The sequence below is a fragment of the Boleophthalmus pectinirostris genome, unplaced genomic scaffold, assembly GCF_026225935.1.
Source record: "Boleophthalmus pectinirostris isolate CB_2022bp ecotype Guang Dong unplaced genomic scaffold, ASM2622593v1 HiC_scaffold_17, whole genome shotgun sequence".
Taxonomy (NCBI): domain Eukaryota; kingdom Metazoa; phylum Chordata; class Actinopteri; order Gobiiformes; family Gobiidae; genus Boleophthalmus; species Boleophthalmus pectinirostris.
The window spans coordinates 23,167,214-23,189,515 of NW_026571115.1; the positions used below are offsets into that span (position 1 = coordinate 23,167,214).

Sequence of the window (22,302 nt, forward strand, 5' to 3'; positions counted from 1 at the left end):
TAAACTGCGATGCTGGACCAGTACTAAACAAGGACTATAACAGGTCTAAACCAGGACTAAAACAGGTGTAAACCAGGTCTAAACTAAGTCTAAACTAGTCTCAGACCTGATCTCAGTTTTAGTCTGGTCCTGGTCTGGTGCTGGTCTCAGTCCTGGTCTGGTCCTGGTCTCAGTCATATACCAGGACTAAACCAAAACTGAACCAGGACTAAACCAGGACTAAAACATATCTAAACCAGGCCTAAACCAGGACTAAAAAAGGACTAAACCAGTATTAAAACAGGTCGACACCAGAACTAAACCAGGAAAAACAGGTCTAAACCAGGTCTTAACCGGTCTCAGTCCTGGTCTGGTCACGACCTGGTCCCAGTCTGGTCCTGGTCTCAGTCCTTGTCTGATCTTGGTCTCAGTCATAAACCAGGACTAAACCAGAACTGAACCAGAACTGAATCAGGACTTAACCAGGAGTGTCAGTACGGGCCCAGAGGTGCGCCCACGTAGATTGTTGGGTGATCAGGAAACCAGGACCAGACCAGGACTAGACTGGGACTGAGGCCAGGACTGTGATCAGGACTGAGACTGGTTTAGACCTGGTTAAGTCCTGGTTAAGTCCTGGTTTAGACCTGGTTTAGACCTGTTTTTGTCCTGGTTTAGTCCTGGTTCAGTCCTGGTTCAGTCTGGCATTGCAGTTTAAGATACGGAATCAGGAAACGGCCGTTATCTGTTTTTTCCATTATTCATTTAAACACAAAATCAAAAACTGAAAAAACTTATCATTATCCGTTTTGTTTTTTGTTTTTTTTTCCATTTTGATTTTGGAGACAAATAATGAAGAAATTTTTTTTTTTTTTTCATTTTCTTATTTTTGGTTTTATTTTGACAAACGAATGAATGATACACGGATTCTACATAAACCATGCTCCCACACAACCGTTCTTCATAAATATACAAAAGCAGGATACAGCTGTTTCATTTGCAGAAGGCATGCTGATTGTGTTATTATAGCACTCTGACGGGGGAGTGACTTAGCACAGAGAGCTAGGGGAGCAGGGACTCAGAGTGTCAAAAGCAAAACTGACACTTAATAAACATTTTAATCCTTAACAATAAAAAGTAACATGGTGAAATATGTTATGTGTTTACGAATAATACTCTTGATTGACTGATTGATTGACTGATTGATTTATTTCACAGACAGTCATATTTAACATACACAGACCAAAAAGGTGTAGGCTGAAGCTTGAGCTTATTCTGCATTACCATTTATTGCTTTATCAGAGCATCATCTTGACACCAGTTCATCTTCATCTAAATACAGCAAGAGGAAACAAACAAATCAACAACAGTACAACAAAATACTACAGCACAAACTAAGTATCATAATTCATGTATCTGCCCAGAATTAAACATTTAAACTTTTTCATAAAATGGAAGAAAGTGGTGAACAATTTTAGGTTTTCTGTACAGTTGTTCCAGAGCTCCACCCCTTTAACAGATACACAAAAATTCATAATGTTTGTTCTGATTTTCTTTTTGATAAACATGGCCTTACCTCTGAGCTATTGGCTATTTCAGATTTTGAACATATTCTGTAAAAGATTGTTGTTTACTTTGAACATGATTTTCAAAATGTAGAGGTCTACTAAATCATAAAATTTCAGAGTTTGAAGGTTTATAAATAACACATTGGTTGATTCATTGTAAGTTGATAATGTGATTGCCTTTTTTTTGCAAGATAAAGATTGGATTTGTATTAGTCTTATATGTATTGCCCCAAATCTCAATACAGTAGGTTATGTAGGGCATTACCAGCGAGTTGTATTTAATAAAAAAGACAGTTTTTATCTAGGATATATCTATATTTGTATATAATTGCGATTACATTGGATCATTTATTTCTAATTTTATTTATGTGTGATTTCCATGAGTATAATACTCCCTCTTTAATATATTGGTTTGCTCAGATACATATTGAATGTTTTCTGTGCACTGTTTATATAATCCTTTTATTAATCTTAATCTAACTAATCTAAGACTACATAAATAGAGTGACTTAGGATACAGGGCAGGTGGTACATTTACTGTTCTATTAGTTCATTTGAGGCCACTACGTCAGCATTGTTATTGCTCTGCTGTAATAAAACCAATTATAGGAAATGATCAATGTTATCAAGGACAGCACACACTTCACTCCAGCCACCCCTATGTACAAGCTTATTAAAAAAGTCATAAAGACCCCTAATGAAAATCACAACCACTATCAATACAAGCCGGCCACTGTCCCCTCTTGGCCTCCTGAATAAAGCCCACAGAATTATTGCCACACTAACAGTAACTGAGCCGTCTCTGCGTGTTTAAAGCCAACTAAATGAAAGCTGCTGCCATTTTACTGTTGCATAATCCTGCCACTCTTCTCTGTGTGTTTTTCAGGATGACCACTCCATGTTCTTTCAGTTCGGCCCATCCATCGAACAGCAGGCATCCGTCATCCTCAACATCATGGAGGAATACGACTGGTACATCTTCTCCATTGTCACCACATACTACCCGGGTTATCAGGACTTCGTCACCAAGGTAACGGCGCTCTGACCAGACGCCACACACACACAATGGGAAAGAAACTGGATAAACCTTTTATTTTGTCGTACAAAGACTCAATGGTGTTGGGAATTAAAAAAACATTTTACTCTACTTAACGGTTCCCAACTCTCATGGGCCCTTACAAAACTCTGACACTTTTCAGAAAATTGCCAAATTGCACTGTCGTTAAGTATTCCACTCTCCGAGGCGTGATGCTTGTTTGCGGCACATGCTGTCTTTGTGTCCCTGGGTAACATAGGCCCTACTCCAGTCACACAGTCACAGTAATGTGGCTGATTGCCATAGGAACAGCATCCATCAAATCACTGTGTGACTGGTTGGATGTGACAAACCCTGACGGAAAAGGGAGCATAAAAATCAAACTAAAGACAGATTGAGGTATTATTTTATAGAAGGATAGCAGTCAAATAGGGTGGGTTGTGGCATTAATTACCACTGATATACTCCCTTCGCAGGTCATAAATGCTCACAAAGCAATAAATGAATTAATACAATGTAATGTAAATACACAGTGTGCACATGAGAGTCTCCTTTTCTACATTGTTTAAGGGAGGGTGATGTGACAAAGTGTATATTTTTATATCACTTTATATTATCCCAAGGGCGATATTTGGACGATATCTTAAATTCATAAACTTGCTGAAACGTATCGTCTTGGCTGAGGTTCCAATATTGCATAAAACGTGAAGGGATTGTAAAATATGCACTTAATATGACATTTTATGCTTCATTTTAATTGCACTACAAGTTTGTGTTCTTTTTTAATTCAGCAGCCTTTTTAAATAGCTTTGTTATATTGGATGTATTTGATGTCAGATTGTCAGATTTTATGTATATTGTTATCTAATTGCAATATTAGCTGTGTATTAAAAACATGGAAGAAGTGAGAGCTTCAGGGCATAGTATCTTAGTTCAAAGTCCAGAACAGCTCCTCAAGGCAAAGCTCAAAAGCTAACAGACAGTGACGATGACCAAGCTTGTAGTATAAAAACTTGCTGTGATAGAGTAAAAAGCCGTTCTCTCTTTTGTCACTGTCACTACCTGTGTCAAAATGTGTTGGCTTGCCCCCATGTAATTATTAAAGGACTTTTATTATAATTCCAGCAGAGTGCCTCTGACATTTTTGACCGCTTTTTACTCTATCACAGTAAGTTTTTATACTACAAGCTTGGTCATTTTCACTGTCTATTATCCATATACTGTTTTTGTGCTTTTGAATTTTACTACTTCCATAACTGTGTATGTGGGAAACCAAATCCCCACATATTAACATCAGTTTTATTGGCAGTATATAAAATGTCTCATTCAGATAAAATGCACTACAATCAATCTTTTACATTAAAATTTATTAATAGTGATAGTGTCATTAGAGCTGGGTGCGATATGGCTAAAAATTACAATCACAATTTTCTTGGAGTCAGATAGCCTTTTCAGTTTTATTACTAAACACTGTTAAATCCAGCTGTCTCTCACTCAGTGCCCTACAGAGAGGAGAAGTGAGTGGGAAAAGTGTCACTTTCAATTATTCATTATCATCATATCACCCAGCCCTAATTGTTGACTATTAAAAAGGTCTGTAGTTTTATTGTGTGTATGATTTGATATTTTTTCCCCATAAATACCACTTTCATTGTTTCCTTCCAGATCCGGAGCACCATCGAGAACAGCTTTGTGGGCTGGGAACTGGAGGAGGTTTTACTTCTGGACATGTCTGTGGACGATGGTGACTCAAAGATCCAGAACCAGTTGAAAAAGCTGCAGAGCCCCGTCATTCTCCTCTACTGCACAAAGGAGGAGGCCAATACCATCTTCGAGGTGGCCCACTCCGTTGGCATCACCGGCTATGGCTTTACCTGGATCGTGCCCTCACTGGTGGCAGGAGACACTGATGTAGTGCCTGCAGAGTTCCCCACAGGTACATAGCTGCTAATTAACTGCTAATTAATTCATGCTTTTCTCGACACACATTTGGTCCAAGTCTGTATGAAAAATTTAACCCTTCCATTGTTCATTAACCTGGCTAAAAAAGATTGATGGCTTTAAACAAGAATAAAAATAAGAAGGAAGTTGGAGCATAATCTACTTATGCTTCAACTGTGACTGTTGATTTGACCTTCTTAGGTACAGTTCAGCCTGAGTGGTCTGATAGCAAGGGTTATGGCACTGCTGTAGCCAAATAGTGCTGCTTCAGACAATTAATGACGTGATACATTTTAAACAACTGGCAATTCCTCCTTCAGAGCAGTTTTATTACTCTCTCATCTCACCAGTGTAGCTCAGAATCTTGAATGAGACAAATGACGTTTAAACTCCAAAACTTTTTACTTCAGATCTTAGTTTAGTTCTAATTCTAGAGGGTCTGAAATGTGGGCCATGGATGTATTGGTTCATCATAGCATCACTCATTATATATGGAATATTTCCTCCCAAATCAAGGTGGTCTGTTTGTGAATTGTGGCAAGGCCAGGTAAGAGCCTGACCTTTCCCTATTAAGAGGTCTCCCTCTGCATCTCCACTGGAGGTCATTGTAACCTTTGAAGGTCAGCGCAGGGACACAGAAATGACATAGAAGTTGGGGTTGAATAACCACTCTGCTCACGCAACACACTCTTCCAGTGCAAGCAAACAGGCTTTCAGCTCCTGGGGGTGGTCCCAGCCTCTTCAGAAAGGCCAGCTCTCAGTAGGAACCAAACTTTACCTCTTAGCACTGCTGGCACCCTCACAACTAATGGAAGATTTCACAACTGGAACCTAAGAGAAGGTAGTATATTTGTGGCGGATGCACACGCCTGATAATTTGTTGGGCTTTGGCTTCCTGATTTACAATGAAAGGTGGATATTACACTGCTGCCTGTCCTCAGCATTTTCTGGGAACCTGAGATTGTTGTACAGCTCATGCACAGTAACTCAAAGTTTTTACCCTGCCTCTGGTATTGACAACCATGGATGATTTACTCTAAATGGTTGTCTGGGGTGAGGTGGGTCCTGGGATTGTGTTTTGTGTCTAGAGTATTTGTGCATTTGTCTGTGAAATGCCTGATTTGGATTAATTTGCAAGACAAAAGACAGAGTGTGGCCTAATAGGCTTCATCAGCTGAGACCATGATGTTTACTTCCCAACCGAGGCCCTTGTGTGTGTTTGTATTAGTTTGTCTTTTCTAAATTGGAGTTCCACACTATAAAGTTTGATCTATGACCATATCAGTTATGTAAATCACAGCACAACTTTCCTCTTGATTTATGTTGCCACGGTGATGATCGTGACTAGCTCAAGCGCCGGCTGGGTGCTTAAAAAGTGGAGCTGGCAGAGTGGCTGTGTTGATGGACACACGACTCCTCTTAGCTAACATTGAATTATCATAGGATGAATCATATGAGACATGATGACAGATTGTAGGCTAAATGTCAATGATGAAAGATTTGACAATAATACCAGCCACATAATGGGCACCTATAGTGCAAGGTAAACAACTGACTGATAAACATTTATTAGAGTCAATGCACAACAGCAGCATATTAATCACTTGCCCATACTAGCCGGTGCAATTATTGCATGTGTTGTATGTGTGTTGTTTCCAATTGTGCACCCACATGAAAACAACAACTGGTGAAAACGAACTTTATGTTTGAACTATATTTATTTTCATTTGATTATTTATTTTCTCAGGGATAACATGTTCCTATTTACAGTAACAAACTGACTGGTTGTGAAAACAGTGTGCTTACCGGGAGTATTTTCAGGGTCCAAGGAACATTCTCTGCTTTTTTCTTTAATGCATTTTTTCCAAATCTCTTAAAAAGTAAAACAAAGGTTCTGACAGAAAATCATAGGGAGAGATCCATCCAGGCCTCACGGTTGTAGTTTTTACAGAGCCACTGTTTGTGTTCTATCTTTGTGTCTTATCTTTACCACTGCTTCATCCTAGCTCATCAAATTGTTTGTGTCTTCCCTTCATGTTCTTCTTGCTCTTTTTCTTTTTTGAACAGACTGGCACACTCAGTGCTACAAAGGTCTGTACAAATTACTCCAACTGACATCACAAAAAATACTTCTAAAAAATACTTCATTCATTCATTTAGATTTATTTACATTTTCATCTGTATTCAGTTGTGCTTGTGACATTTACCTTTTAAGTGAACTGATTCACACATGTAGTTTCAGGATGCTACATGACCTGCCCTGAGAGCTGTCACAAAATGTACACTTTTTATACCAATCGTTCCAGTTCCTGGCTCTACTCACTGTGATACTACACTTTTCTGAGAGCATGTGCTCCATATAAAGCAGTGCATAAAAAGGAACTGTGATGGAGGTGGTTGAGTGCAGAGATAGTGTCAACAGCGTCTGACATTAGATGTGGTCCTGGAGGGTTGGAGCTGTCAGTGGCGAGGCCCCAGGAGGGCGTAGGTTACCAGGGCGCTTGTCTATTTCAGCCCACTGACACGGGAGCGCTGTGGCTGACATGTGCTCATAGCCTGTCGCTGTCCAACAGAGAGGAGGCCATTAAGAGCCACATAAGCACATAGCCATTTGTCACAGTTTATTGAGAACAAAGAGAGCCTTTATAGGAATTATATCAGAGTATGAAGCCATCAGGTCAGTGGAGAGTTTTGACATCAGCAGCCATATCCTGAAGGCCTCTGCTTATTGGACAAGCTGAGTTGTCAGCCACAGCTGCATGTCAGTGCAGAGGTCAAACTGTATACTTGAACTTGACATGAATAAATGTTTTGTAGTAACATAAATATCCAGGAAAGCAAGCGCCCTTGTGCACTGATCCTAGGTCAAATATGATCAAATCCAGACAGAAAGAACAAGAGTATTATGTGCATGGTCATTAAAAAGAGATCAGCTACCTGCACAAGCACAGCACTGTGTCATCAATTAATGCTCAGTATTTGTCATGATTTAATCATGTTATCAATAACAGCAGTTTAACATCAATGGAACTCATTATCAAAATGTCAGCTGAGTTTGAACACATGCATTATCCTTCAGTAGTAAGCAGCATCTTTGTGTTGGGCAATGTGTGAGGCTTGTCTTTCAACGAGTATTTAATTACTTATAGACGAGTAATGATGTTAATTAATAATCATAATGAATTATTCCTGGTGGTGCAATAATATTACACTACCTGGTCGTATACAGACAGCAACTCTATAAATAAATGCAGGTTGTGCTGATAAGGATATTGCAATGTAATATTTGATCAGATTGACAGCTGGCTGCTGCTTGTCTGGATTTGGCAGTGTTTTGTTTTTTGTTTTTTTTCTGTGGACGTATGTCCATTCATTCTGTAACCACCCTCGTCCTCCAAACCCAGAGAAGGTCTGGAAGGGGAAGAGGCTATTGCCATTTGCTGTCCGGAAATGGGTGGAAGACTTGTTGGAAGGGCATGTTGACCAGACAGTTCAAGTGAATTAGTGAACATTGACAAACAGAGCTGGACAGGGCAGGCAGAAGGACAGATAAACAGCTGAAAGCCACACAAACACACAGACAGATGGACAAATACAGCTAGGTGATAGACCATCAGTCAGCTGCTCCACCACATCGCTCTTATGCCGCTGACACATGACTAACACACATTTGTACCTTCACACTTTTTGTGCCCTCATCAACCTCTCTGATTGTCCTGTGTTCCAGGGCTGCTCTCTGTGTCCTATGATGAGTGGGACTACGGCCTGGAGGCTCGAGTCCGCGATGGGGTGGCAATCATCACTATGGCCACCTCCACCATGATGATGGACCGCGGCCCGCACACACTTCTCAAGTCCGAGTGCCATGGAGCTCCGGACAAGAAGACCCCAATCTCAGGCAACCCCAACGAAGTGCTCAGGTGAGAGATAGCTACAAAAAAGAAGTGTGCTTTTGATGGAAAACTTTTACCTTGTTTTTATGAAGTTTATACTGTGAGACATTTACAGATAATTGCATTTGTAATGCTGCATTACCTATTGGTGCATGTGAGTTTCAGTTAACTTTTCAGCTCAAAGCCAAATCCTTAAGACCAAGGAGCAAGCTCAGAGGAAGGATACAACACCTCAGGACATCAAATAAATATACAAAGGTGGAGGAGAGATAGAACATTTTGAGACACAGAGTTTAGTGGTATAGCCTCATATGATTGTGTAAAACTAATTTAATGACTTCTGTAATCCCCCTAAATGACAAAGACACTGATTTATGAGTGTTTAAATCTCCACTCAGCAGCTTTTAAATAAGTTCACAGGTCCAGCTGGTGTAATATCAACACACAAAGCACATCAGCACAATAACAGTGTACAGCTGCTGAGGCGTTCACATGAGTGCACCTTTATCCTCTGCATACTGTCATCATCCACCCCCTATGTAATAACACTCTCCACTCACTCACCCCCATCCCCAGGAAAGTCAGACCCCGCCCCCTCAGCTGTCCGTCTCCACCCCAGCTCTTTTGAACCAGTTGTGAGGCGCAGTGCTCGCTGTCGCTTTGGTCCATGCGCTGCCTAATTGGTCCCAATGGCGTTTGAGTGGGAGAACAGTAGCCCCCGTCGTGCTGCGCTTCAGAGCTCACCACAGTGTTGTGTACACAGTCCGTGTCAGCCCTCTGCCACTCCAGGTCTGCCGCAGCTGGGGGATCTGTGTGTTTGAGAATAAAAGAAACAAAAGAAACAGCTGTATAGGAGCTGCTGTCACAATCTTTAAGTCCCACTCATTCTTACCAGCCAGAGAATATTAAACACTGTCAAGAGCTCAGAAATGTTTTGTGTCCTCTAACAGGCACCACTCAACTCAGCTCTATCAATGTGTCTACAAAAATCCAAATGAAATCCAGATTCTAGTCTTGGTTCTGATATAGACTATTAAAAACTATTCAGAAGTGATACTATTTTCCTATGCTATCCTCTTTTTGTTCTATATTGATACTTCAAGTTCAAATTATTATCTATTACTAGGGATGTAAGAGTAATGAAAATATCGTTACATGTTGTCAAAAGTCTCACAATAATATCATGGGCCATCACGATATATCGAATCTCAAATCTCTTTGCTTAAATTCATTGTTTTGGTGCAACAACAGCAAAAAAATTATGGGAACTACATAGACCACGATCCTTTGCTCTGTTTCAGTCCAATTTACATGCTGAATTAACTATTATGAAGCATTTTAAAATTGAAATTTTTTTTGGATGACAAGAGAAAGGTAGCATACTCACAATTTCATATTATTATTTTTTGCCTCCACAAAATATCGCAATAAATATCGTACTGTGAGATGGATATTGTGTGAATATCGTATCGAGAGATTTGGATATCGTTACATCCCTATCTAATAATATCTGATTAGTATCTGAGTAGAGATTTTTTTAATAGAGGATGACCATTAAATGAACCAAGTATTTGATATTTTGACACAAAGCTCAGACATTTGCTCTTGTATTTTTACCTATAACCTGTACTGTTGCAATTTCTTCCACATATTTACTGAGCTTCACCTGCCACCTGCTCTAAGACAGCTAGGCTCTGTAATCTGTCCCAGCCGAGCCCTCAGAAGTCATTTCAACACTCTGTTTGACTGAAGTCTGGCCATATCCTGTTCTCCTCTCCCCCTTTGCCCTGAAGCTTTGCATTTTTCCTCTAGTTTTGGTTCTTTTGGGTGCAATTCCTCTACCTCCCCCCGCTTTTCTCCCCGTGTCTCTCCTCCTCTGCCACCACAAGACCTCCAGTTTTATAATCGACTTAGCTGTGTCGATGATTAGATCAGTCAGGAGCGCCGCTAAGATCCTTCGCCCCTCGCTGCTTTAACTAAATTTGTTTGGTGATGGCCTTTGTCCTCAACTGCTCAATCAAGATATTACAATTTGGTGTACAGTCAATATTCTGGGAAGCAGTGGATGGTTAATGGGAGGTGGTTGGTTGTACCACAAGCCTTTTGCCCTTTTGATTAAGTGAGACACAGCAGAAAAGGTTTATTTTTTGTCAGATCTATCGTATTTGATTCACGTTAAATGTGTGAATCTATTAGCCTAAGGTGGTCTAAACTATTTTTCACTATATTTTGATGCAATGTTTTTGACGTTGTTGTTGCTGATTCAAATACTTTTTTAACATCATACATTATCACAGTTATCAATAAAAGTCTATGACAAGAGAAGGACAACAGCTGCAGCTCTTAAGTAAATTAAGTCTAGAGTAGCCAGCAATTTGACATCCTTTCTTTCTGAAAAATGAAGATAGCACTGTGTCACTGAGCAAAACAATAGTGAAAGAATTATAGGTTGACAGGACAAGAGCTGTCAAAAGTATCGAAATTCAGATGCTAATCGATACTAAAACTATATCAAAACTAGATATTGAGATGTATCAGAACAAGTATAAGATAGGATAGACTAGTATACGCCCATGAACTACTACAGAAAATACCTAAACGACTGAAGATTTATACACAGTTATCAATCAATCAGTCAATCTGTCAAACGTTATTTATAAAGTGTTTTTCTTACAAAAATGTAACACAACATGCTTTACAGTGATTAATAGCAATCCTACATTTCCTTCCGGCCACCCAATCCCCACAGCTGCCCGACCCCACACAACCAAACAACCCAGACACTCACACTCACAAACACACACGCACACACACACACACACATGCACACATGCACACACTCACACACACTAGCATGCGGCAACAAAATGTGAGGCTGAATACGGGCGAACCAGTTGAGAAAGCACTATCAGAGGAGCCGTCTACACCAACCCAGGAGCTCATGGGACAGACCCGGCAGCCACAGCCGACCTCCGCTCCCGATGCAGAGTGCTCCTACAGAGTAAACACTGTAAATCTTAAAAATATGCCTAACATAAATAAATATAATAAAATGTGTACAATAGAAACAAGTAAAAGTATAAAATTTTAATCAAAAGCGAAGCCAAAAAGGTGGGTCTACTCTTAAAAACATGAACGTTCTCTGCAGCCCTGAGGTTCTCCTGCAGGCTGTTCCATAGATGAGGGCCACAGTACTGGAAAGACGCCTCTCTGTGAGTGTGTGTCCTGACTTTGGGAATGACCAGGAGCCTGCTTCTGGAGGAGTGCAGGATCAGCAAGGGTTCATAGGGTAAAAGCAGTTCTGAAAGATAAGAAGGCTCAACACAATTAAGACATTTAAAAACCAAGAACTTTAAAATTGATCCTGAAACTCACAGGGAGCCAATGCACTGATCTTAAAACCGGTGTAATGTGGTCCCGCCCTCTGGTCCTAGTCAAGACATGTGCTGCTGAATTTTGTAATAACTGCAAACCTGATATAAGCCTTTGTGTTAATCTAAATGAAAGTACTATGATTTAATGTTGAAAACGGCATTCTATTCTCTAAAGAAAGTGGTTTTATTATCATCATAGTATCGGAACTGGTATTGAGTAACCTAGTCCAACCTAGAGTGGATATTTTTGAATTTTCCTGGGCTATTTGCGTTTGTGGTCTGCTTCGGCTTAGCTGCCATCTGACCCGACAGAGAGGAGGAGTGTGTGTTGATGAACCAGGCCACAGAGGAGTGTCGAAAACCTACCTGTTTGTGAAGAAGTCTGTGATTAGAAGTAGGTCAGGATCCTCCAGCACTCACCCCACCCCCTCTTACCGCTGTTTTTCGCAGGTTCTTTTATCTGTCACTAACTCTGAAGCCTTTTTTCTCACACTTGAGTTTCTTCTACTTCTATTTTTATTGTTTTTCATCGTTTTCTACATTGAACTGGTTCCCCTTGGCTCTAATTCCCTCAGCTGTCAGCTTTCAAAATATTAGTTTTTATTAGTTATACATTTCAAGCTATTGGACTAACACATAAAAACTATTTAAGTGGTAAAAACATTTCAGTACAATACTTTCTTCCCTCAGTTCCCAGCTAATCTATGTATTGTATTGTATATATTGTATTCTGTATAAAGTCTATATTGTTTATGCTCAGGAAATCAATAATTAATTTTACTTTTTAAGACAAAATATAATCAAATTGAAAATCTAAATAGCTCAGTATGAAAAAAGGGATTTTTGTTCTTATTGCGTATATTGTCCAGCCCTGATTAAAAGTGAAAATATAAATATAAAAGTTGACATGACCGAGCGTTTTGCCATGTTTCTCTGTTGTGTCTCTCTGTTTTGGGACCTCAGGGGTGCTCTAGAATCTGCTAGGTGCATATGTATACAAACTTGAATGTGCACCAAAATGACACCTTCCCCCACATTCACATGTAAACCTGCAGTGCATGTGGTGCTGCTACTCCACACAACAGCTAGTGCGCTGCCATATGGGGCCTGTTATCACTCAGAGTATAGACTCCCTATCACCAAAGCCATTAAATACATTGTGCGGTAATTGCTAAACAGTGTAACTCATGATTAATTCATATCAGGGTTAATTTATTAAAAACGACTTTTCAATATTCACACAACTCGTCCATTATTCACACAGAACATGGCTAAATCCTATCTATGTCAGGCCATGGAGATAGCAAGGAAGCAGTTTGTCCTGGTGAGTGAACTTGTTCTGATTTATGGCACAGCTTTTAGTCAAGGGAGATGGAGGAAAGTGAAACAGATTCACTTAAATGTATTTGCTGATGAAGAATGTGCAGACGTTATGGAGCTCTGCCTGTACAGTCCTCTGGCCAGGTGGAGACAGCTGCTGTTGCGCTGTGAATGTTAATACACCAGCTGTATGCTACTGTACAGATGGAACCAAACAATAGCTACAACATTGGTGCAGCTTTTGCCAGTGCATCATGTGTGAAGTGTTCGTAGCATGCAGCCTGCCTCGAGCCAGCGTCTCTGGGAATGCGTTTATTGGCTTCTCTGGCACGGCAGGGAAAGCAGTGAAGTTGTCATCGAGTTGGGAACAGGGCACTTAGCACCAGCCGCCCCGCTGGAACCGCTCAGTGGGTTGCAGGAGGTGTCACATGAGCCCTGATACTGTACTGTACAAGACTTAAGAGCGCTAAGCAGAGCCTCTCGTAATGTCCCTTTACTGTTTCCCTTTGAATCCCACCTCTCTGTCGCCCCTCCTTCTGTGAGATTATCGTCACCATGGTAACTCAGCTGATCAGTTGTGGATGCCATGGCAACACACACATGCTTGTATTTGTCTCTGTTCCTGCTGTCAGCATATGCAGGATGTAGGGAGATGTCACAAACACATAAACAATGTTCCTTTGGAACAATCCCTTTGCCAGTAAATATCAAACAGACATTGAATCTTCTCTTCTTCTTCTTTATTTATTTTTTTTTTTTTTACAATTTTTGCAGCAGATTCTTTGTGTGAATGCCATGACTTCAGTGGAAGGACACTGTGATGCTGCATCACTATGTAAATTATTGAAAATAGAGTTGTTTAATTCATCAGATAGCAGTTCATAGTCGAACAATTTAATAATGTAAAATGTTTAAAAGAACATTACCACAACAATAGCAAACACAATGTTTGTCCCATTTCGTCTCACTGGATAATTTGCTTGCTCTTTATTTAGAGTTGAGTGAAGTGGAGTGAGACAGAGAATTTAAAACAGTAGTTTGATCTGTTTATGGCAGTGAAATAAAATCTTTACAGCAACATGAATCCTTTGTAAATGAGTAAAACAATATTCATATATTCTGCACATTTAAAGCTGATAAAAAATCATGATGGAAAAGCTTAAATATGTGAATACACAACATCACCCCAAACAATTCTTGGTTTTTGAAGTATTCATTAACCTATTGTATATGAAGTGCACAGTTTTGCAGCCAAGCGTTGCCATGGAAACAACCACAGTGACTGGGGGAGGGCAGTAGAGAGAGCACACACGTGGTCCGACACTGAAGTGGCTTGTGTCCACCTGACGTAAACATGACTGCTCTCATATATTTGAACATTCACTGATAAACGCAACAAGCAGGTGTACAGTGCGCAGCTGACAGAAACAAAGCTGCTCTTTCACGTCCCTACTCACAGACAAATCACGATGGTTCCTCTCTGACTGTACGCTCTATTTTGTGCTCTACATTTATGTGCGAGCAGTTCAAAGAAGTCTAATTTGGGAGTGTAGTAGAAGGCTTATTTGTGTATTTCTTGAATAGACTCTTTCTCTGGTTGTAATTGAGAGTAAGATACACTACTGGCTTGTATTGTAGAATATTGTAGACTAGATTATTTTATGTAGCAACATATTTTTAACCAAAATCTTGCTGTTTAGAATTTATAATGTTTTATTATCTTTATTCCTAGAAGATAGAAGTTATATGTTTTTGGGATTGGATTGTTTATTGGCTTCTTTGGCAAAAAACTGAAAAGTTGTAATTATACTAGTATTATAGTCCTCATATAAAATCACCACTTACTGTTGTTAATGTTTAATAATCTATACAACAAGTAAAAGCTGAAATAATCTCATTATAAATTTGCAGTGTGTCACAGTGATGGATTGAAATGACAAATGTTTGAACTTGTAAAACCAAATTTCATAATTTAAGCAGAAATAATAAAGTTATAGTAACACAATATAACCCCAGTCAGTCACACGTTCCCTCTGGAGGAGATTTTACAAGTACCTGAGTCAGTCACACGTTCTCTGTGGGGTTGTTTTTACAGGTACCTGATGAATGTGACGTTCGAGGGGCGTAATCTGTCGTTCAGTGAGGACGGATACCAGATGCACCCCAAACTGGTCATTATTCTGCTCAACAAGGAGAGACAGTGGGACAGGGTAAGACTACTCTACATGAAGACATTATTACATATTAATTAGTTTGTTTGTTTGTTTTTTGCATAGTATCTGTAAAACACTCAAAACATTGCTCTGTTCATCCAGATTATTATTTTTTTTCTTAATTTCATGCTAGGAAGTCAGTGGTTTTATACTTGGGTGTAAAATGAATAGTGAGAGTTTAGAGTTATCCTGCATTATTAACTTGTATTCTCTCTGTGTCTCCTCCCATAAATATTTACCAACCCCAAGCCTTTTAAGCAAAATATGGATGAGATATTATCAACTTGACAAGGTGCCCTTGAGCAGGACAGCACCTCAGACAGCCAAGTAGCACTACGCCAAAATACGCAGTTCATTTTGAGAGTTAACATATGTTTGCTGCTGACAGAAGCAACATAGAGTGAATCAAATATGCAACAGAGGTTTTACAGCTGTGGAAAGCTTGCTAGGCCTTTGAATCAGTGGTTGTTTAAGAAATGACCATGTACCAATAATGGACCTATTATGGACTAGTAGTAGAATAGGCTATTTATGTTTATATTTATAATCTTTGCTACACCGTTTACCTTGTTGCTTTCATTTCATGTCTAAATATATATTTTTATATTTATGTGGATTGAATGAACAGTAAACATTATACAGTTATTTCAAAATGATTAAGATCACCTTTAAAGACAACACAATAACAAATGTACTTCAGACTCTCTATGAGAGGGAGAACCTGAAGGGACGTGTGCCATCTACACACACTATGCATATGTTTGTACCTGCTCTCCTCCTCTCCCTGTTCTTTACTCCCAGTATTTCTGTCTTTCTCTGGCCTCTAATCTAAATTCTGTCCTCTGATCAGAGAACAAGGTGAATGGCTCCCATCCCGGCTCCCTTCGTCCTTTCTCTTTCTCTTCCTTTCTCCTCGGCCGACCGCTCTCCCCATCCCCTGGCTCCCTCACTCATGTTTAATTCTCAGCCTGACTTGTACAGCAAACCACTTTTCTTGGATCCTAATGAGTTTGAGCTTATACAACCTATTGAAGTGTTATGTCGACTGCGTTGTGTCCAGTTCTGTTTAGTCCCCTGCAGGCTGATTTTAACCCTAAATTCCCTTTTTTTCTCATCTTCTGCTCCTTTGTTCTCTTTCTTCTCTCTGTCCATCACTTAGTCTGGCTCTGCATTTTCGCCCAGATAGGAGAAGGCAGCATTGTGCCCCAGGGATACACAGTGTTAGCTTGTCCACTCCAGGCTGCATTGCCAAGTTTGTTAGCACGCCCCGAAGCGGAGTGTGCATGTGTGTGCATTTGCATATTTAAAGACTGTGCAGACCTTATTTTACACACTGGGCCACAGCTCTCTGTCCTGCCCCAGCTCCCATTACTCTAGTGTGTCCAATTAGCTGATGGTCCGTTTCCATGTCTTTCTGCAGCCACAGATAAAAGTGGCCAGTGTATTCTGGGGCAAGACCAAAAGTTCACCTCTAGGTAACATGAGGATTAAAATGATCAGGGACTCTTAGTGACAGGATAATTGTCTAGTGTACAGGTCATTGATGGCTTTCATTATTCCAAAACAAAAAGCATATTAATGTTAAATGTGATGGATTTATGTGAATCATTTATATAATGTTGGAGTACACACATTTGGAAATAAAAAATAAACTCTTAATACCTCTTAACCAAACTCTCTCTAAAGTTTATCTCAAATTAAAATGCCCCGAAGAACACATTTCTAATTTAGCTGCTCCTTCACTTCAACTTTGAGAAGCAGCGGACTTGCATTAGCAGCAGTTCACAGAGGAGGCTAGAGGCATGTGTCTTGGTGTCTCTCTCCTAATGAGAACCACTGTACTCTAAGTGATGCCTTACAGCTAATACTATAATGTACCAAAGCTTGCTATTGCTGTGTATTTTAATGGACACATAAAATATAGCTATTAGTCATTAAAAAGGACAGCAGAATCCCAGGCTGTTACATGAATCCTGACACCACTAGGAGGAGAGATTTAAGAGTGGGTTATGTCTCATTACTTTGGCCACAAGGACTCTTCAAATGTCCACAAGACCCTCTATGGATTAGAGACCTTATGGTTAGTGGATTTCTGTGTGAAATTTGCATGTTCTTCTTGAATCTGGGTGAACTGGTCTCTCAGTTTTCCAAACAACTTAAGATCAGGGCAGTATAGGATAACTCAGACCTGGGGATTGTACAGCTCTCAGGTCACATACGGTCCTTTGGTTGACTCTGACAAAATAAATGTATTTTATAATTTTACCTCATGCATGGACTAAAGCCACATTGCTTTTATTTTAGAGGTGTTTTGTTTTAATGACATTTTTTGTAAGGCAACCTCACTTTTTCATTGCTTATTCATAACATAAACTCTTACCAGTCTTACCAGTTCGTCAAAACAATTATATTTACTGCTTTTTATAAAGAAATATAATTAATATTTTGCAAAATTGAGTTAAGCATTTTGGCCTGGCCCTCCACAATATTTTCTGTTCTCTTGTGGCCCCTTGGAAAAAAAAAAGCCCACCCCTGAGTTAAATCCTTCAGTTAGGTTAAAAAAAAAAAAAAAGAGTGTGTACTTAAATAAAGTGGATTGGATTAACGCCTAATTTGTTTTATTTGTTTTTGTAACATTTTTCTTGTTTTTCTTGTCCTTCAGGTTAACCTTGCTTCCCATTACATCTTTGGTTAACCATGCCTGTGTTTCTTTATCTTACCTGCTCTGCTTTTCGAAGCATAATGTTGTCTGTCCTACTTTCCTCGGCAGGTGGGTAAGTGGGAAAACGGCTCCCTGTCCATGAAATACCATGTGTGGCCTCGCTATGAACTGTACGGGGGTGCGGCGACCAGGGAGGATGACCACCTGTCCATTGTGACATTGGAGGAGGCTCCGTTTGTCATTGTAGAGGACGTGGATCCACTTAGCGGCACCTGTATGCGAAACACTGTGCCCTGCCGCAAGCAGGTCAAAGGACTGTAAGGATCACTACTTTAATATTTGTGTATTTTTTATATTATTGAACTTGTGGTGATTGTCTTTAATCATACATATAATCTATTTTTATGTTCTATATCAATCCAAAATGGTCTCCTCACTGTTAACCAACACTTCACACCAATTCTGAAATGTTGCACTTTCTAATTCAGCGCTAAAATGTAATGTTGACTTAGTGTCTTTAAGGTTATCAGGTTGTCAGAATCTTTCACTGACCCACATCTATTTAAAAGTAGCCAACAAAGAAGAGAACACCTGGCAAGTGCAATATGTCCTGTAATGATGTTAATGTCCCGTGGCAGCTTGAACAGAGCCAGGAGCCCAATGAGCTCACACCTCATCAGTGCCAGAGTGACAGCGCCCCTCTCACCAAATCACCAGCACAATTAACGCTGGGGGTCATTTCAGACAGGAGGTGCTACTTAAACGATTATCTGTCTGTCTATGTGCCTATGCAGCAATGGGACCAAGGAGCTGGGTATCTACATCAAGCGCTGCTGTAAGGGATTCTGCATCGACATCCTCAAGAAGATCGCCAAGACTGTCAAGTTCACCTACGACCTTTACCTGGTCACAAACGGCAAACACGGCAAGAAGATCAATGGCACATGGAATGGCATGGTGGGAGAGGTGAGGACACTGGGATACAGGTTCACTGAACTTTTTATTGTGTTATATGTTTAGTTAGATTGCAAAAATTATCCTTCCGTCATACACTCCCTCATACACGTCAACAACTCTGTACGTACATAGTTCTAGTTTTTTCCTTAGCAGTGATACATGTAGGATTCAGCAATGTTGCATAGCCATTTGGGCACAGATTAAGGAAAAAAATGCTACTGTAAACTAAACTGATTTTGTGGGAAAGAATCGTTCAGGGTGCACACTTACATACAGTTATCAAACAACCCTATAGCCCTGTACAGTGCTATCTTTAGTTTTCACAGAGGTTGCCTGAAAGGTTCATTTCCTCTTTGAAGTGTGTTTTCATACCTTGAATTATGACGTTTTTTTCTGGGTCAAGCCTCTGCCCTGCAGGCAGGACACTCGTGTCATCTAGGCTAAGCACTTTACCTAAGGGTGCAGCAGTTCATTCAGCTGCGACATTTCACTTAGGACCCTAAACAGTCTCCAATGACCACTGTTCTCCAGGTACGCTGCCTGTCAGCTCTCATACTTCAGCCTGTGCCAGCTGTCTGCTCTTGGCCTGACTTTGGCTTTGTTAATGAAGGGAAAAGGCAAACAGATCAATAGAGCCCTAAAGGTCACGGGGTTTAGAGGCACTCTGTCTATCCTCCTGTTGACAAGTTGGAATCACCTTCAGCTATCTCACACAAGATTATGAAGATTATGAAGACCTTCTTCACCAAAGTAATTTTTAATGTACATGGACATTCCATGTGTTATATCAATTCTTCATGTCGGTCAGCCCATGGTCACTAGGCACTGCACGTTGATAATGGTCTTCTGCAATAAAGTTAGTCAAGCTAAAAGCGTATCAGTGCCCTTCTCACCTCCACAGATCACTGGTCACTCTGGAGAAGGGGTATGGCTTAGTGTACTGACCATGTCTCCTGAGGGTCAGCCTCAAAACATCATGTCATTTCAACTATGTGCAGATAGCATACATATGCCACTTTGCTTCCTTTTCTGCTCTGTCTAACCAGATCAATTCATGTCTTTGTGAGTTTGGAAGTGGGCCAGAACTCAGTCTCTTAATGGAGAAGGAGCCAGACTCACCAAACCTCTGCAGAGTACCCAATGATGTTACAGTTTTCTTTGGCAAAGCCTCAGAAACAAAACACACACAAAAAAGATTGTACATGTCATAGTCACCTGATCTTAAATACCGCTGACCTGTACTGGAATAAAAACAATTAGAGGTGGTAAACTTGATTACATAGATTCCACCTTACTGACAGAGGCACATAAAGACATTCCAGACGCGAACACACACGAACACTCATTCTCAATAACACCCACATGGGTCACTTTCACAGCGCTGCGAGAACAAGATGTGGGAGGGAGCTGGAGTGAGCCAAACACAGGGAGAGGAAGTGAGTACACTGCTGGATGGACTTGCTGGCTTACCCGGAGAGACATTCACTCACTCACATTACAGTTCTACAGAGCAAATATGAAGAGCTGAAAATACCTCCATGCACAATTTAGAAAGCTAATACCGCATGCATCAGGGCTGTAGAGGCTTGGTCACAGGTGAAGAAGAGAGATCACTCATACAAGTGCCCTATCACAGTCCTGTCCCATTTCTTCCACATGCTCTAGGCTCCTAAATTTGGGGCTAAATATACCACATTTGCCAAGGTACAAGAGGGAGGGGGCAGGTAGAGGAGCAGGAGAATCATTGGGGCATCTATTTCGAGCAGTCGTGACCCACTGCAGTAACCCATTTTCTTCCTACTTCTTCTGTCGTTATTCAGTGTCCACTTCAACTTCTCTGAGATGGCCTCATGTTGCTTCTACCTGCTTTGTTTTCTCTGTGCCCATTTTCTTTTTTTTCTGCCAAAAAGAAATTGATGTCTGTTCTCAAGTTGAACATAAGAAAAAATCTTGTTAAATTGTATATTTGACTGTTTTTGGTGTTATTTATCCTAACATTTAATGTAAAAAACAAATTTAAAATCTCTCTCCAGGATTTGAAAACGTCTCTTTTGTCCATCTTAGGGTTTGTGGATTAATAATAGTAGTTCATTTTCTTTTGTTTCTTTGAACTATAGGTGGTGGTAAAGAACGCGCACATGGCTGTTGGCTCCTTGACCATTAATGAAGAGAGGTCAGAGGTCATTGACTTTTCCGTGCCCTTCATTGAAACAGGCATCAGTGTTATGGTCTCTCGGAGCAACGGCACAGTCTCGCCTTCAGCCTTCTTAGGTGAGGATTGTCCATCTATGAGGAGCCGGGGGAGGGTGTTACAGACCAGTTCAAGGGTGCTAGAAGGATCAGGCTTTGTCTTTGAAATGTGTGTATGTCATGTTACTAATGTGTAACAGGGAGTTAGAAAGCAGTGAGAAGCTAGCATGGCTGTATTTTCACTTCTAAAGGGGCACTTGAGTACACAAAATATGCTCAACGTATTTATTCACTTTGTGTCTCTCTGCCCTCTGCTCTTACATTTCCCACTCCTACTCATTTTCTCTCACTCATCCTTCCTCTCCTCAATCTGCTGCACAATATTTGCATATTTCATATTTCTCTAACTCTCTTTTTTGGTTCCCTTGCTCTCTGTCTCACCCCTTGTTTATTCTGCCCCCTCCCCCAATGTGCTCTCTGTTCTGCCTTCATGTGTGCTGCGCCCTCCAGAGCCCTTCAGTGCAGATGTGTGGGTGATGATGTTCGTGATGCTCTTGCTGGTGTCAGCAGTGGCTGTGTTTGTGTTCGAATACTTCAGCCCTGTGGGCTACAACCGCTGTCTGGCTGATGGTCGAGGTGAGTGAGCTCCACTCACACACAGTTACCTGCTGCTACTGTAGTGAATGTAGATGACCCACAGCGGCCCTACACACGTCACACATCTTACGTCATATGAGACATCGACCAGCACAAGCAACTACAGTATTCATGTTTCTCAGGAGTATTATTCATAGACTGTATATCTAAATGGACATAGCTAACACACTAGCTGCTGCATTCCAAATAATAAATGAACATGCAGGCTCTTCCGGCTCCTACTGACCCTGGCTCTCATTGACTTACATTAGGATATTGTGAGCCCTCTCTCTGTAAATGCTGCAGTGAGCCTCATAATTTTCATCTTAAAATGTTTGTATTAACCCACTCTACTTGAACCTGGTGTTTTTTTGCAACTATTTTGTCCGTTAAAAAATCCTATTCATAATATAGAGCCTGACTCCAAATTCGCCCCTGTAACCATCAGCAACGCAAGCTTCATTTGAATGGAGCTGAACACTTTGGGTGACGTCACACTCGCTTAGTCTACTTTTTTATACAGTCTATGGGAGTAT

The 22,302-nt window shown here is 40.4% G+C and overlaps 1 protein-coding gene across 1 annotated transcript in view; it reads left to right on the top strand.

Moving 5' to 3' along the window:
- The window catches only part of grin2ba (glutamate receptor, ionotropic, N-methyl D-aspartate 2B, genome duplicate a), a 65,155-nt gene that overhangs the window by 31,549 nt on the left and 11,304 nt on the right, over positions 1–22,302 (top strand). The window contains exons 2-9 of the mRNA XM_055152804.1: positions 2,431–2,574; positions 4,246–4,516; positions 8,249–8,441; positions 15,204–15,318; positions 18,092–18,300; positions 18,778–18,949; positions 21,058–21,211; positions 21,641–21,766. Of these exons, the coding sequence (XP_055008779.1) occupies positions 2,431–2,574; positions 4,246–4,516; positions 8,249–8,441; positions 15,204–15,318; positions 18,092–18,300; positions 18,778–18,949; positions 21,058–21,211; positions 21,641–21,766 (1,384 nt within the window). The remainder of the gene's footprint in view (positions 1–2,430; positions 2,575–4,245; positions 4,517–8,248; positions 8,442–15,203; positions 15,319–18,091; positions 18,301–18,777; positions 18,950–21,057; positions 21,212–21,640; positions 21,767–22,302) is intronic.